General features: G+C 26.0%; 1 protein-coding gene across 1 annotated transcript in view; it reads right to left on the reverse strand.

The window, feature by feature from the left end:
- The window catches only part of LOC112599665 (peroxidasin), a 29,322-nt gene extending 15,889 nt beyond the window's left edge, over positions 1-13,433 (reverse strand). Inside the window, exon 1 of the mRNA XM_025346669.1 lies at positions 13,155-13,433. Within this exon, the coding sequence (XP_025202454.1) occupies positions 13,155-13,405 (251 nt within the window). The 5' untranslated portion in view covers positions 13,406-13,433. The remainder of the gene's footprint in view (positions 1-13,154) is intronic.
- Positions 13,434-19,813: the final 6,380 nt, after the last annotated feature.

Consider the following 19,813-nt stretch of genomic DNA (forward strand, 5'->3'; position numbering starts at 1 on the left):
TTTAACTAAATCATTTTAAGTATTCTTAAATTTTTACAAGACACGATCCGTTTTTGTGTACCTATTTTTTCTTCTGCCCGGCGTAAAATTAAGCGATTGCCTCGGGTCCTACGGACGTAAAAACGACGTACCGGAACACACGCGTAACCGGTCGTTAATAAATTACATAGGGTCCAGCGAACAACGAATATTCGATCTAGAACGTTTTTACGATATATATAAACATTAAACACACATATATATATAGACGCGATCGCACGCACTAATCAGCGCCTATATCATAATGTACTATGTATTATACGAGATATACATATATTTATAGGTAAATATTACAGTATATTAGTATATAATATAGTCCGGCGCGTTGAGTAAACCCTTCAAGCTAAGACGATATCATTTTTTACGTACATCCGTAACGATATAATAATAATATAATAAATAACAATATAATATTTATATATATGTTATTTACACGGTCTGCCAATTTTCATTCATTGGACGTCTCATTTACCCGACGAGACCGTGTTGTATAACACATAATAATACTGTGATATGTAATATGTGTCTGTTAATGTTGTATAAACGATTACGATAATAAATATAATAACATACCAATATAATATATTATATTTATACAGTATAATATAACTATAAAACATTATGCATAGCGCGCTTTCATACTTTTAATATTATAATGAATATATAAAGTCATAGGTACATGCACGAACTGTCCCAATAAAAATATTGAGTTAATATTATCGTGATTTATTGGACTATATAGGTACGTCTCAACACCGACAATTTTTGATATACAAACATACGTTGACGACGCCACCACAAATCGACTATAACCGTAGGCTTTTAGAATTAAGAGCAATGATAGAGATAAAACACCTATCATTAAATTTGAATTATAACAACTATTGGAAAGTATACTATAATAATATATAAGTATATAAATATATTTTTTTAATTATTATTTTTAACAAAAAATTACAACCATTTAAAAAAAAAATGATTTGTGTTTATATAAACTTAAAAATTAGATATCATGAATTATATTTAATGCAAATAGAAAACCTTATATATAATATGAGAAGCCTTCAATATTTTGCCAACAATTAATATTTTTACATTAAGCATTTTTTGCGACTTTAATAGCTGTGGTTTAATTCATTATAATATTTTATGTCGTTTCATTTTTAAATCGGTATCCTGAAGTTAAAAATTTATCATCAAAAATGTACCATCTATCGGCAGGATTTTAACCGTTAAACGAAGTATCTTTGTCGAGAACAAACGGTCTAGCATAATTAACTTCTAACTCAAACGTTTATACAGAGATAATATTATGATAATATATTTAAAAAAAAAAAATTAATAAAAACATGATAAAAAAACATAATATGGCCGCCACATATATTACAAGAGTAAACTTATTATACTATGTGCTACATGGTAACTATATCCAGATTATTGTAAACACAATATTATGTATGTTATTATTATTATTTTTACCAATGATGAATGCCGACTCTGAAGTATGAAAATGCTTATTTATCATATTTTATTATAGTATTACACATTTATGCCATGATTTTCAATGTAATAATCAATTAAATTTTATTTATAATTAATTAATAATATACAGTTTATTTTTAATTTATTATAATACTTAAATAACTTTAATGAAGTTAATAAAATTAAGAATTCTTCAAATTTTTTTTTTTTTTATATAAATAAAATCAATTCTTCTATAATATAAAATATAATAAAATAGTATTGAAAATAGTAAAACTAACCTAAACAAAAAAAAATTATCATACACTCTAACATAAATAATTCAAATTATTGACGAAGCACAACTGAATGAGCATGTCCTGGTGATTAGTATCGAGGCTGCTAGTGAAGTGGGTTTTCAGAATAGCCTGTATTTCACAGAGAAAACAAACGTTGTATAGCTTGCGCACACAATCATTGCATGCTCCGTCAGTAAAAATTACGATAACATCATAATAAATAGTAAGCATTGATAAGTATAACAGAAATAGATGACATGTTATTTAAATACTTTATATATTATTGATGATAAAATAATTTTTTTACATTGTTACTTACTGCTAATGTTTTTATTCTAAAAAATGAGGCGTATTCTAATCATGCTCGGAAAATTCACCACTGCTTATTATTTTGATAGTCGATAGGTATACACATATCGTATTATCTAAAGCAATAATGTAATACTGTTTTTGTATCGTACTGCTGAGATGAAACAACAACGGACTGTTCACTAAATGCCAATATATAATATACTGTATAGTACCATTACTAGACACGGTGTTTTCAGTTTTATAAACGTTTACAGTGATCTCATGATGGTAAATATTATCAAAAACCTATAGTCACACGGAAGCTTTAATTTTTTAATTTATTACAAATTATAAATGTTTAGGTCGTTATTACTTATTGTAATGAAACTCATGTATCCTATATGAGACTTTGTCACACAAAACTCCTATTTTGATAATTTGATATATCACATTTGTATAGACACATAAAATGATAGTTGGATGATGTTAGAGTGTGCTTATTACTAGAAAAACATAAATTTTATGAAAGCACTGTCTAACTTAAGAAATATGTGTATCTACGGACAAATACGATTTTTGAAATTCCACGGCAAGTTTAATGTCATATTGCCATTAGCCATGAGACAGTTGAGAGGCTAGTGATCGAAAATCTTAAAAATCTTGTGACATATTGAAGTAAGGATTTTGGAGAACAAAAATTATTAATGTAATTGCGATTTATTAGGTATTATAAATTACAATATTATGTTTAAAATTAACTAAAATAACTATCGTACGTGTCCTTAAAGATTTCATACTTGCAAAACGCTAAATAGATGCTCGATTGCACTTATAGGAACACGATAAATTCAGATCCATGATGCCCTCTGTGCATTATAATTTATATAAATATACACATATATATATAGAACACAGACCTAAAAATGCATACAATAATCAATGTGAACCGATCTAAACGCTCGCAAGAGGATCATCAACACGTGTTGCAACAACGTCCTGGAACAGCAACAATGGGCACTGGCTGATTATTATTAATAGATTCGGTTTCCTGCCTGGCTATTTAACAACAACCAATTCTTGAGCGCTGCGGCGGCCATCGCCAATTCACAGCGAAACGCTTAAGTATATCACATCTATACTATATGTATATGTATCATAGAACAGTACATTGAGAGACTCGGTATTATATTATGTAGGTATGTATTTAATAAACGCGGTTAAATAATCGATTGTTAAACAATATTATGAGAAGATTGTGATTCGGAAAAACAGATTTATGAATATTTTGACTAAAAGTGGAATTTTAAAAAGTATCAACAATATTAGTAAAACTAGGGGCTTGTAGCCTATAGGAGTTAGTATGTTTTTCAATAATCATTCAAAACATAGTTAAGTAATATAAAAATTTGTTTCTTAGTACTAAAAGTTTAAAACAATCATTTTTATTTTGTATATTTTTCATACTCAGCTATTTTTTCTTTTAAGGCATACTTCTTTATAAATGTATTTTAAGTATACATTTCATATCATTTACTTACAAAAAAAATTAAAACAATATGTGATGTAGAGAATAATATTTTATATACGTACTATAAAATATTTAATATTAATTTTTTAGGAATTGAAAAAATAGATAAAAATGTTTAAGTATAAATAATTAAATAATCTATCTACTATCTACTAGCTTCTATGTGTTTTTCCAATTATTTGTATGTTATGAAAAATATAGTCAGTCGATAAGGAATACGCTGAATACGGTCAGTTGATATCAATACATTAGTTAGTATCGATATATATTGTATGTTTTCATCTAATGACTAGTAAGTATAATATTCTAGACAAACACAGTTTTTTTTTTTTTGAAAATTAAATTAAAAACGCCTTATTTAATAATAATTAAATTTAAAATTTTTGATTTTTTTTAATAAAAAATAAAATATTCTCAAGAGTCAAGAGTATGTTTTATCTTCTTTGCACATATTTTAATTTTTTAGGACATAAATGCGTGTATATTTTAAGATTTTTTAGAGCATGAAATTCCTAATCCTAATAATTAGGTACCCCTGTACAATAATTATTGACTAACACGTGTAATTAGCTCATCATAAAAATCTGCTTTATAGCTTACCAATTTTTAATTTTGAGGATGCAACAGATAAAAACATATTTTATGTCTTTCAAGAATACTTATGGTTCATTGAAGAAGTTCACAATAAAACTAGTCAAAATACTTACAACGTTATGATATTATATGTTTTTATGTTATTTTTTAGTAAACATTAATGGTTTAAAAGTAAATAGAAATAAACCACAAAACAGGACTTATACTTTTCACCGGGTTACTATTATTTAGAAAAATAAAAAATAACTGAAAATAATCGTGTCATTAAAAAGTACGTTTCAACTATATTTTCTAATCTCAAAAAAATGTAAGCCAATTTAAAAAAAAAAATATTTCCGATTAACTTTTAAAAATGTTGATGAATTATTATTTAAACTAAACTAAATATTAAATGTTTTTCATTTTTTAACCCCGGAAAAACGACTGTGTGTAACGTTGAACCTTAAATTGTGTTAGTAAAAAAATTCTACTTAAAAAGTAATTGATTAGTGTATATGATGTATAGTTTTTTTTATTTTAAGAAAAATATTCTATCTTTACAAAAATTGCATAATAAGCATATGTGAAGAGAGTAAGAAAAAAAATGCATGCGTCTATACTCATTTAAGAAGTCATAAAGTAGTAACACTTATCTTGGAAGTAAAAAGGAAGAGAAGAAAGAAGTGGAAAAATAGAATAAAAATAAAAAACATATGGCCTAAAGCAAAAAATCTCTACAGCATCTTCTTTTTAGACGAACTCGATAATGAAGATTTTATGGAAGCGTTGAAGAGTTTAATTTTATGATGAGTGAATTTTCATGGTTATTTAGATGTAAGATTTGTAAAATAGTAACGATTCGTCATCAATTGTTTTTAATTGCAAATCGGTGTGAGGAATTTAATTTGAAATGTATTGAGGAACGTTAATGATTTTACGTAATATAATATTCTAGTAAATTAAAATGTTGTTTAAATTTTTTTTTAGCTGCGCTCCACAGTTGTAAACCGTAAGTCCAGATCAGTTTTTGTAAATTCTTACATACTAATCATTCTGTTTTTAAACTTGTACATTTATTCATTATTTTAAACATACAAGAACAAAAGTTTAGAATGAATATCTTTAATCTTATCTGTTGATTCTAAGTTAATTTCTTATCAAGTGTAAGGCTTAAATATTTGACTGTATCAGATGAAGGTATAACCATGTAAGAATATTGTCCACTGAAACAGGCAGGTAGAATCTACGTCAAAATTTTAAGAGCCAAAGTAAACAACGAATAAAAATTCGACAGTATGATTGATCCTCAAATACATACTATACTACTAATAACACTGCTATTCCATCTATCAACAAATGTTAATGTTTTTAAACTTCCATCAAGTGCGGGTCATCAACTTGTCGATGTTTAATTCTGACCAAAATGTAAGATCTATATGATTTAAAAATGTAAGGCTTAAAGCACAATTTAACAGCACCACGGTCGAGTACGTAAAACAATTGTATCATTCGTTCATGCGTTGGTCACGATTATACTTTTTTATAATTTAATGATTTCTGTTTTGGCAGAATAATTCGCTTTACTGAACACAATTAACGCAATAAATATATAAAATTATTATTATTATAAGGATCGTACACAAAGATTTATTGACGCATGTATTTTGTTATTTTTGTCTAACCGTCATAATATATTACGATTATATACAACTATAACCGGTTTATTTTTGTGTGAAATCTTGATTCAAAATCGTCCAATAGCAAAAAAAAAAAAAAAAGATATATATATTTTATGAAATGGAAATGACGAGATTCGTGTTTCAGCTGCCGGCTCACCGGTAAAACAAAACTGTTTCTAACTGTTGAATACCATAATATACGGGATATCAAAATACGGTCGTGCTCAAAATGTCCTACCCAAAGTTTGACGAACACAAGGTACCTACATATTACATACAATATACATATATATTGTAATTTAAAATAGTGCATAGAACATAATAGTACCGATGTACTAGTACCACATTTGAACTACAACCGTAAAGTAAAAACGCTGTGTAGAGCTTGTCAAACGAGGGATCTAATAATGCATCAAGACAGTTGTATGTGTAATATGTGTGTTTTTATTTTATTCGATTGCGATTTCTGATCGCAATAATTATATAATAAGTATACCTTATCACAAATCAGTAATCACCAACCGTTATTTATACCTACTCTATGTGATTATTAGTATAAAAATTCACATAAAATTGTTTGTTTATCGCCGAATCGAGGCGTATTTGTAGGAGTGCTAGTTGTGGAGAAGGAAGTGATCGCTTTCAGAGTTAGTTTTTTACATTCTTAATATTATATTTGCGTTTATAACTTTTTTTTTTTATTGGACAAAAGTAAAGCAATCCATGTACATATGTTCAATAATTCATAGGAGAAACTAACCGATGATAACTCGCAATATTATTTATTTCGCATAATATTTTATTAAACGAAATGAGGTGACTAAATAAATTAGCACCTGAAAGCAATAATTTTAAATCACAGTTTTATTTTATAGATTAAAATATACATATTATAACATAGAGAATACGCATATTGAATCTATATGTTTTTTTTATTGTATAATAGTAACACAATAAAAATAAATTATTATATATGGTGATATTATTAATATTATGTATTTATATCCTCAAGAGAGGATAAACCAAGATCGAATTAGATTTGATTAAATCTTGATTTTAGATCTGAACTTCACATAAACATTTGTTTTATATAGTGTTATAGTTTCACAGATTTTGAATAACAGACTGACAACCATACTTTTTATTTACTTCACATTAAATCATTTACAATAAAAAAAATAAAATCCGGTCAGTGAAAATAGAGAAAATAATATTAATCGGCCCGATTGGTTCCTAATACAATTCATAATATATTTTATATTTTTTCACATTCTAAATTATAATATTTGATAATCATGATAATATGTCGGAATTTTTAATTTCCAAAAGTAAAATTGTAAGGATTTTAACTCACACGCCCAATAATTATAACTTATAATATGCTCTTATTAATAAAATAACTTGATTATACATACGAAAATCATACTAACAGGTCAACGTTTCAAAAATTGAAATATAGAGAGGTTTATTTCACAGGTGGTACCCGTTTAATTTAAAATTTTGTGATAAAACTAAGTTCGTGAAACTATGAAAATATAAGTGTATCGTGTAACGGCGCCAGTAAATGTTACCATGTTATAATAATGTATACATAAAGTCAACACCAGTTAAGTAACATAAGTCACTGTATTATAATAAAATTTAATAGAACCAGTTACTTGTGTTACTTGGGTTATTGGCATAATAACACGTTTGCGCGCATAGGTTACAGGTCGAAACGAAATGTTTGTTGTTTTTAAACTTAATGATATTTTTACATTATAAAGTAAACACTACTTTAAGTTATAGTACTGTAAATTGCGAAACATTTCATTATTAAATTAAGTTAAATATAAACAATGATCGAATTGAACATAATTAGGTAAAGGCTGTATGTAAACTGCGACAAAAAAAAAATTAAGATTATATAATCTGCCACAAAACCGAAAGATATATCATACAAACTGCGGCAATTTAATTAGATACCTATTGTATTATTATTTATTTATTTATTTTTTTTTTTTTAATTAAACAATTTTTTTAAATAATTTTTAATATAATAATATATTTTTCAATTTTAAAAATTGGGTTTTCTTTATTTTTACGCCTAGTACTTTAAGAGATACTAATAGCTGCCATAACACGTAATACGTATTATACCTAATTAAACAATAAACGTGTATAAGTATATAAAATGAATTGCCGCAGTTTGTATGATGTATCTTATCGGTTTTGTCGCAGATTGTATAATCTTAATTATTTTTTTGCCGCAGTTCACATATCGACTTTTAGAAAAAGGTAAATTTTGCCGCAGTTTACCATCTCCCTAGGTAAAACTGCAAAAGGGAGAAAATTAGAAAAAAATTAAGAACTTGGCAGTATAAAGATAAAATATAATTTTTATTGAATTTTATATACATAGATATATAGGTATATAAAAATGTTTATCTGTAACTCTTTTGGCGCTATTTAATCACTTTAATTAACTTATTGTTTTTTAATAATATGCTTATAAGCTATTACACTATAATGTAATGTAAAGCTAGAAATAATCATTGATTAAATTTACTTAATCAATAGTATTTTGTACTAATAATAATCGCATGTTAATATATTAATAAATATTATGATTGCGCAAACAAAGCTAAAAATATTTTTCAAAATAATAACTTTTTATAGACAACTATTATTCCGAAAGTACGTCATAGATCATAATTCATAATATTATCAAGTATAAATGTCAGAACTCCATGGTCTCCATGATTGTAGGATTTGATTGATATAATACGGGAACTATCATAATGACTATAGTGGATCTAGTGGGAGTATGATTCGACACTTTTTCGTGAATGATAGAAATACTAGTATATGCGATGATGATTGATGATGCAAGATTCAACTCGACAACCCCTATATGGCTAAACATTGGAATAATTTAGTTCCACCAGCTCGCGGCTGGCTGATCATTATTATTCTTAATTCTGAAAAACCTTATTTTGGTTTTGTACTAGCTAATACTGTAGGTATATCTCGCAAGTCTAAATTGTGCAATTCACCACAGTCACAGTGAAGATAATAACCTAACAATTAGAAATGTATTTGAACGTATGCATTTATGCCCTCATCTTATTAAATACGTAAATACCACAAACCATTTCTATTTAATATTTATACAGCTATGTAGTTTACATTATATCGTTTCATTTATAAATTTAATTTAATTATTATAGTTCTCCAACAATACAACTAAGTTGTCGAATATTTTAGTTTTAGTTAATTTAATGCATACCTTTGGCATTTCACTCAATTAATCATAATTTATTTCTATACGACATATACTGATATACTTGATATACCTACTCCTGTATCTAAGTATTCAGTGTTTTTTATTTCTCGTAATGACTCGTATAACCTACAGATTAAGTTATTCATATGTTAGGTTCATTATATTATTTCTATACTTAATATACTAATTGAAAAAACCTCTTCAAAAACGTTTTATAAATTCCTACCGTGATCATAGTATTTGATACGCTATATCACGTGATTATTAATTTAATTTACTATTATACAAAACCATCTGTAGACTGTACCCATCAAAAACATAATGTAAAATGATATATAATGTGCATTAAAACCTACTACCTACAATAGACCACTTCAACGATTTCTTTGATTGATAAAAACGCACAAATGATTATACCTATTACATTTATACTATTATAAACGTGTTAGATTATTTAAAATCGATTGTATACCTTATCCTTACATAAAATATAATTATATAGATCGTAGTTTGTTTTTACGTTGTAAATCTACACGTTCTTTATGTTACAAATTCAAAAAAAAAAAATCAATAAATTAAATCTCAAAACAATTTTAAACACCCTTTAGATATTCATTATTTCAAACTCTTTTTAGTTTTTAAAATTAATTTTTGTTGAAAATATACATTCTCAATGCATAATATTACAATATTATATAAAAAAAATTACTTAAAATTTGCTCTCGTTATCTCATTTTACTTCCCAACTATATAAAAATTAAATTTTTTTTTTTTTATTTTATTGTATACTAAATTCTATTTGAATTCTATTTATATAATATTACTATTATTATCTATTTTTACTTGTATAGTATTATATTGTATTACTGTTATTAATATTATATTATTACTACATTATAAATCAGACTAATGTCCGTATGGATTAAAAAAAATAAATTATAATATTTGTTAGTAAACGATTTAAAATAATTTTCAAGACACTATGATATTATGAAAATTATGTTATAGTAGTAACATACAATCTTTGATTATAAATACTTAAATACTAGTGTTTATAAATTAATAATCAATTTTAATATTTATAAGACATAGATATTGGCTATAATATAGTTACTGCTACTAATCATACCTCGTAAACTCATAATACCAAATTAGTACAATTATTTAGATTTTTAGACATAGACGATTGATCAATGAATGCCAAGAAAAATCACTATTTACATAAATTAAATACTTTTCAAAACATAATATACACTTCGTATATATTATTGTTCCAGATGTTCTTTGTATACTTTTAATCTTGATGTATAAACATAAACCATAGCATAATGTGTATACATTATACACAGATTTTGAAAAATAATAACAACAACATAATCATTTTGATGCTGGTTCTCACTCGTCATTGATTAAAATTATAATATGTACAATGTACGTGCAACAAAAATGGAAAATAATATAATATACCTACTACTTGCTTCGGCAATACATATGCCTACTATATAGATAAAAGTATTAAAATTTCATAAACGTTATGCTTAAAACCAGGAATTATTAAAGATTTTGTGAATTCTTATTACTATGCGTCTTAAAGCCTATATTTACTAATTTCACACATTTGAGCAGAAAAAAATAATAAATTGTAGGTAAGCACCTACGGCCTACCTATATTATATGTGTACAGCTGTCGGCTAGACATCAGACTCAAAATTTGAATTCTGAACATGTATTTTATCTCATTTATCTTTGTAATTTTAAATTTGAAAACCGTTATATTACGGTTGTTTGATATTTTAGTTAATTGTTAAGTAACTAAAAAAAAGAAAATTTTCCACTTATTGGTAGGATATTTAAGATATTTTAAAATAATATTTGGAAGTAATCTAAATATGGTCTCTTTTTTTAATTATCTACTTTATTTCCAACGTGTATACATGTTATATACTGATATAATACTGATCGATTACTCTGAATGGAATACAAGTTTAGATCCCTCATCTTGTCTTAATAGATCCTACAAATAATATTTAAACACATTTAAACATTATTAACTAATCAAAATTTTACTTTAAAAATGTTGAATACATTTTTGAATATTTATTAATAAATTATACTTTTTTAGATAAATACTCGTAAGTGGAAAAATTAGTTATTCAAAATTTTAAATCGGTTCAAATCCATTTACGATTTCAAAGTACATTAAATCTTTAGTTTTAATACTCATTGTTTGACAATTCAATACGAAAATTCTCAGAAATTTTTCTTGTTAAACTTCTACCTATAAAGTTAGATTTGAAATAATGATTCCCACAAGACATCCCTAAACAACGTTCAAAAATAGATTTTCTAACCTAACTTATGGCATATAATATTACAAACAATAATACACATTAAACAAATAAAAAGGGGAAGTGTTCCGGACCATTTCTACGAAATATAAATTGTGTTTAATAACCCATATTGTTTTATGCAAATGCGAGAATGTATTTTACATATTTTGATACTCAACACATTTTCTACAAGTCATGAAACAATTAGTATAGACTATAATGTACATTTTAATATTTCAATTTATCTACGTTTTTAAAAATCAAAATCGATGTCAGATATCGTCGATACTGATATAAAAAACATATCGTTTTAATACTATAACTTAAGAGGACGCTACCGTTACATGTGATATCTCCGTCTTACAAACATACAACAGCAAATTTGTGTTTATTAGAACCATAAGTGGAGCTAGGGGTGTGCAGGATAATACGATGGCACCCCATAAATAAAATAAATATTCTTTACACACTACGCTTTTAGATTCTAAACGTAGCTAGTCTCGTTAATATGCATAATATATGATACAGATAACTGCTATAACCTGACTATTTATAATTTTTTAATAGTTTTATTTTGTGATTTATCTTACAAAATGCAATACATAATAAAGTACAGTATAAATTATAATAACAATATTTATTGTGAAGAGGGTTAAGATTTCCAGAAATATATGCACCCTTGAACACAAAGGCTAGCTCTGCCTATAAATAGAATCCATTGTATGTTGTTAGATTTATAAAAGATAATATTAGAGTAAATTAACCTATTATAAAAGTTAAAGATAAAAACATAAACTGTACTTTAAAGTTTATATTCTTATCTTTAACTCTGATTATAACAGGTCAATTCACTCCAATATTAAAGTTAACACACAGTTGGTTCTATTAAACACACATTTGCTATGTTGTATGTTAGTAAAACGTAGACAACCCATGTGAAGGTATAGCGACATAACGTCTTCTTAAATAACTTGATAACTTCTAAAGACTTTAATTAGATACCTATAAATCTTAAATTAATAATCATTTCGTTTATCTTTCCTTGAGTTTTTTTTAAATATTTTAAAGTTGTTGGTAAATGATAATCGTGAATGCGAAAGATTAACTAATAAACTCACTACATCATTCCCACAATCAACTTTTTCCCTAGAATAATATTGTAATTTCACTTAAATTAGTTTTTTGATTTTTTCCTCAACTATCATAATGACAAAAATCTTCGAGACTCTACCCTTGTGAAGTATGTCAACTTATATAAAATCACTGCACCTGATAGTTCTGTCGAAAATAATTAATATTCAAGTCTGTTCCTAAATTTTTCTTTAGGGCATAATATAACAACAATAATTATAATTGTAATTTATGATGAGTACAATTGGGGTCTTGAGGACGTTTAAAAAATTGCTGTGGTCGAAAAAAGTACAAATTTTCAGTTATGGGGGGAACAATTTTTTTTTAAATATTATTATCTATATTTTGATTTTTAATACTAATTATGACAATATAGTTCCTAATATAGTTTTCCTTTGATAACAGAACGGAAAAATTCCTCTTTCCCCCCCCCCCCCTCCTCGTCATCAACAAATACATCACTAGCGTAACACATCAGTTGAATCATAATTCGCAATACCCAGGTAAAGCTTAACACCCGGCGTTCCAACTTTGGGAATATCTTCTATAGACACTTACAGCACGGTGGTAGCCGGAGATATGCGGTCGGGTATCTGGTCGAGATGCAAGAACATACAACGGACGGTGGTCTTGAAACACATACATTTGGACGGGCATTCAGCGGCGGCCGAAGGAAACGACGACAAAGAGAACACCAATAACAAAAGTAGAAACAGCGGAGAGACCATCGTCTTCCGAAAAACAGCGGTAGTGGCGGCAACAGCGTCAACGCGACGCCGACAAACGACGTGATACATCGGCCGAGTCATCGTGCAGACTGGTCGGATACTCGCATTGCACATAGCACGGTCGGCGGTCGCACGTGCCACTGCGTAACGTAATAAAATGATTCATTACCGAACGGGACCGGTGCGAGCGCGATCTGCGTTGTTCGTTGCTGTTTTTCAATTGAAAATTTTAATTTTTTTTTTTAACCCAGCTTAGGTCCTTTTATAAGTATAAATCATAAATTGTATACAAATAATTCAAACTGTAAACGGGACAAATTCACTTGAACGTATCACTTTGGATCACTCCAATATTTGCTTAACGACCAAACACAGCGCGTAAATGGTCTTAATAATTTTACAACAGTGATAGAATTTTTCATTTTATAGAAATAAAATAAAAGATTTAGAAAATTGGACCCATAAAATTTGAATGCAAAATGTGTTTTCCGTGCGCACAGCTTAAACGTAACTGAAAATCGGTTAACAAATTATTATTTTTTGTGTGTTAATGTTTGCACGCCATAGCTACTGTAACCCAAAATATGTTAAGCGCAATTTCGTTAATATATACGAGTAATAAAATAATGATTTATCAATATAACTAATTGATAAACATAATTTCAATATTGTTAATGGTTGGTTGATATGGTAATTGCAATGTTCATAAAACAATTTTTTTGTATCTAATCCAAAACCATATGTGACATACAATAACATTTTTTTTGTTACTGACTATTACAGTTATCATGTCATCTAAACAAAAACAAAAATTAAATTAATTTTATAAATTATAATTTTGCGTTATTATATCTAGGTTTTCCCTAGCAACCGATGAATAATATGAGTAATTACATTACCATAATAACCAAAAAACAACCAATTCACAATTTTTTTTCTTTATCAGTATTTTCGTAAAATTGTCATAGTAACCTCGTTGATACATTTTTTCCAATATAATATGCGATTCAATGTTTTTTCGTGCAATAGAGAAAATATCAAGTATAGCACGCTATGCTAACTATTTTTTTATAAATACCTCAAGAAGTATTTAAATATGACTTTGTTTAAGTACATAACTATATGTTTTATTTGTATGATTAAACATCAAAGAAATTATTGACTCTGAGAGAAGTAAGAACATATTTTTATATTATATTATTCTTATATACAATTTTTAATGCAAAAATAACTTAGGCTAGGTACTAATAGGTTGTATTGTATCTATGACAATATAATGAAAACTTCATGTCTATATAAAAGGGGGGTTCAATCAGACTTAGCCTCAAAAAAATCAAGTTTGACAAGTTATTATTATTTTTTTTGATATTAATTAAGTAATTGAATAGTTTTTATTATTTAAAAAAAAAAAAGTCCCTCCTTTTATAATTCAAATAAATCGCTACCTAAGTATCTAGACTTTCCAAATTCTTAACTGTAGATGTCCTCAAGTTCAATAATTAATACCCATGTATAATTCGGAGTTGGTAAATTGCGTCTCGCAAAAAAGGTCATAGTTATATATACTATCTAAATTGCGGCCCGAATATATTTTATACATACGTAAATTGCGGACCGGATATATTTGAAATGTACGTAAATTGCGGCCCAGGATATTCCGATTTCCGGTCGGCTAATTATATTATCTTTAATATTGTTTGATAAGGATATCACTTGATGCTCACTTATATAATATTACTAGCCGCCAGTGTGCATTTGATCGAAATATTTTGCACGAGTTTTTACATTGATCTACAGTATTTACAGTATTTGGTAAATTAGTATTTGTATTTTTTTTAAATTTAATAACAACCCTTAATGTAATTTACATAACAATGAAAAATATTTAAGTAGGCAAATATATTAAATTGTAACGGGGCCGCAATTTACGTATGTATATAATATACCGGGGCCGCAATTTATGTAGGTATAAAATATACCCGGGCCGCAATTTACATAAAAAATTTGAATCGGGACGCAATTTACAGCGACCGTATAATTGCATCCGCGGGTTTTACTGTATTCTTAGTATTATAACTATAATTATATAATTATAATATATATAATTATTTCATTATAATATTACTTTTTCTAAGACTTTTAACAGCAAAATAAGATAAAATAAAACAAACAATTAAGATAAAAATGGAAGTTTACAATGTAGGTATTTAATAATGCTATTGAGGTTTTTTGCTTCGTATTTATGAATAAGCCAATGGGTATTATTCTTTTGAACATCAGTAGGAACATATTGGCCACATTTTAGAGCATTAAATTATGTGTCTGAGTTCCAACAAATTCGAACATCTTACGACACCCCGTTTTTTAGGCCATTTTAATGAGAAGTTATTAGCTGTATGTCTACATAGTTTTGACGAGGTAAGCAATAATAAGTTATGTTTTTTTAGGTATATGATGCAGGTTTTTATATATAAATTATTTATTTTGAGTACATTAAGTTCTTCAAATAAGTCTTTTGTTCTCCACTTTTTATTACATATAAATCTTATAATAGTATTTTGGCATTTTTGAAGCCGCAATAGCGCATTATCATTACTCATAATTAGGGCTCAGAAGTTGATGACCTTAAAAATATTAAAAAATGACCTATAAAAATGCAAATATGACTTAAAAATCACAAAAAAATCACAAAAAATAACATAAAAAATTATAAATATTTGCTTAAAATTAGTAAAAATACATTTTTTTTAAAAAAAAAAAAAGAATATTTATAATAATAAAAATTATTATTACATTGTACTATTAAAGCATATTTTATATTGTCAAAAGTAAAAATGACAGCTAGCAATTACCTTATTCTATCGAATCTTTGTCTTTACTCAACCCGTATACAACTTGTGTAAAATATTATTTTATAAAATATAAATTTGATGTAGGTACTTATATACAGACAGTGTTAAACAAAAACTATGCGTGTAAAGATGTTAATTGACAAAATCTAATTATAAGTACAAGAAATTGAACTAAAAAGGAAAATAGAACCTAAAAATGACAAAAAAATGACTTAACAGGGAAAATGTGACTTAAAAAGTAAAAAACCAAAAAATGCAAGAAGTGCAAATAAAAATTATATTATTTAGATTCACATGTTTATGAAACACATTAAATTTATGGCCAAAAGAGCATCGTCTAATAAGTTCCAATCAAAAATACAAAATGCGTCGACTTCGGATCCCTACTCATAATAATATTATATTATCATCATATTGAAACTAATTTATTAAACAAATATTTTTTTCTGTTTTTTTTTTTGCAAAAAACACAATCGCTGATTTTATTATATTAAATAATATTTCATATTCTCTTCAAGTGAAGAGAAATTTTAGTAAGTACTAATTTCAGAATATTAATAACATTAAGAAATAAAATCTCTGTACTAACACTATATAATAAGTGTTAAATTTCATCATATACTAATATACTATTATCATATCTGTATGAAAATAGATCGATCATAATTCTTTATTCATTTTAAAATACACTTTATACATAGCTACCTACGACTAAAACCTATATTACTAAAATCCTACACAAAAAACTTCTATGTACCTTAAGTCATAAACTCATTAGTCATAACACTCATAACTCACAAGCATAACTCATTAATAAGTGTTTTATCATTAACATTATAAGACTATTTAAAGGCAACGTGGTTATTCTTTTACTTTCACTTGATTGGTATTTCTAATTTTTTAATAAGATGCTTCAGCCTATATTTCACAAAAATGTTCAAATTTGGTCAAATACCTTGCAAGTATCATAATATTATTAAATTATTATTGAAAGTAAAATGAAATCATAATATTTTTACCTAATTATACAACGAATAACTTGCTCGGTTTACTGTAAAAATAATCTACCAATAATATTACCTCTAATTAGACACCTTATTTATAATTATTATAACAAACATCAGCTACAACTACATTAACTGTAATATATATATTAAGATAACCTTGATAAAATTGAATATTAATAAGGACGGTTATAAAAAATTAGTGTACCTAATCTATGCAACATAATATAATATCAATTGTTATATTTTTTAATAATATTTACTACATCTTTTATTAGAGTTATTATGCGCGCATATATTTTTTGATGGTTAAACCTATGTAATCAAGTAACTATAGTGTATATTTTATTCTTCGAAAATTCATAAATTATTTTTATGTATACATAAATTATATGTATTTATTTATTTATGCATAAAATAGTTTAATAGTTTAATTTATTATTATACATAACCATAGAAAAAAATAAAATTAATATTTAATCATTTTTTTACAATATAGTATGTTATGTTATCAATGTAATAATCAGTAGATATGACTTGCCTGAACTAGATACTGACTAAACAGAAGATCTATGTTATTTACTCCGTTTATAAGAATGCTTGATTGAATATTAGTTATAACATATTATTTTATTCTATTTTTTTTTTTTTTTTTTTTTTATATTAATTAAACAATGATAATAATGAATAGATAATCCCAAAACGGTGTGAATAAAAGACTATATCGACGATGCAAGATGAACTCTACTAAGAAATATAAATATAATGAGAAAACAACCGATGAGCAGTATTAATTAATTGAAGTATGCATTATGACGTATATAATACGAACACGTGTGTAAATTATAATATATTCAACTGCATTAAATAAAGTTTAAGTGGAATATATTATGAAATATGAACAAAGGTCAAAGACAAAAAATTATACATCAAAACCCTATTATTTCGTATAAAGGTATAATATAAAAATAAATAAATTTAATCATTTAATTCGTTTTAATTACATATTAAAATATTTAATTAACTGAAGTACACAAATATTGCATAAGTAACTATAACATATTATATAATTGTGTATAGGGATATTATATCAATAGCCAATAGGAATGTTTACTGTATGTCTGTTATACATTCGAATACAACTAAATAATAAATTATGAACATCTTATATCTTAAAAAACTATATAGTATAATAACATATAATGACTAATGAGTAATGACTATTAACAATAATATTAATTTCAACGAAATGTCTTATAGAGCAAATGAACGATATTATGAGTTATAAATTGTATTTATTGTAAATTACAATTTAAAATAAAAATGATTTATAGGAATTAGGAGTACCTACACGCCACAACAAATGTACGAGTACGACTATTATCTATTAACTTTGTAACATTACTAAAAACGAACACATGTATCACTCTGGTTTTTCCGTCAATCATATATTAAGTCATTAACATATTATACATTTATAATACAATCATTAATGATTAGTAGACTTGGGACCTGGATATTGCAGGAAATATTAAAACAATTAAACGAAACGATAATAAATGGCTACTATAAGCCTCAGTGTATAGCTAAAACCATGGTAACTAAAACTTTCTCATTTTCTCAATGATATAAATATGATTAAATAATGGTTTATCACTCTCCCTCACAACCATAAAAAAATTATTTTTTTTTATAATTATTTGTTCATTGTGCATTTATTAGCTCTAAAATGACTTCACAAAAAATGTATACGTAAAACATTTTTTTTTATTTCATACATATTTGTAAATAAAATTATCTAGCTAAAACTCTAACCAGCTTGATAATTGGCATGGCATTTTTATATATAAATATCTATTTAGTATTAATATAAAATTAATTTTATTAAAGTATAAATTACTTCATAATAAATTAATTTTCCAAAGTATTATTTTTGAAATGTATTTCATGTATATATCATATACATAATATATATATATATATATATATATTTATGTATAAAATTGTTTTAAAATTAAGGTACTAGTTTTGAATATACAGTAAAAATGGAACAAGATAATTTCTTAATTAACTATTCAAATGTTATGTGTTATATGGCTTATAATATGTAAATCGTTGAAAACACTATTTAGTTCGTTGGAGGCATCATAGAATAGATTAAAATATTAAATTTAATATATTCGTCGATATGGTATGTCAATTCTACTTTCTAACTAACCGTTTCTTTTAGTAATAATATAAAATAATATGCATATTATACCAGAATATTATACTAGTAAATAAATTTATTTAAATGGTTAAAAAAAAGTATTTATATGTAGCCAGTATATCTCTTAAAAAAATGAACTTATAAAGAGCACTCAGACCAATTTTCTCGGGTAAAATTTCCGCCTCTGAATCTATTTAAAGGGGACCATGCATACGAAAAAATGAAAAATCTGGACATGTCCCAGCTGAAGAAACATCAAACAGGCCCCAACCACTTTTTAGAACTTATTTATTTATTAACATTGTATCCCCGTATGATCGTTTATAAATTAATAAAATTATCAGTTTTTGTGTATAACAAAAAAAAAAATTTCTTTTAAAGATTAGGTTTAACTCTATCAAAAATAAGGGGCTCGAAAAATTTA

This window comes from Melanaphis sacchari, unplaced genomic scaffold, assembly GCF_002803265.2.
Source record: "Melanaphis sacchari strain LSU unplaced genomic scaffold, SCAv2.0 Contig54_pilon_pilon, whole genome shotgun sequence".
Taxonomy (NCBI): Eukaryota; Metazoa; Arthropoda; class Insecta; order Hemiptera; family Aphididae; genus Melanaphis; species Melanaphis sacchari.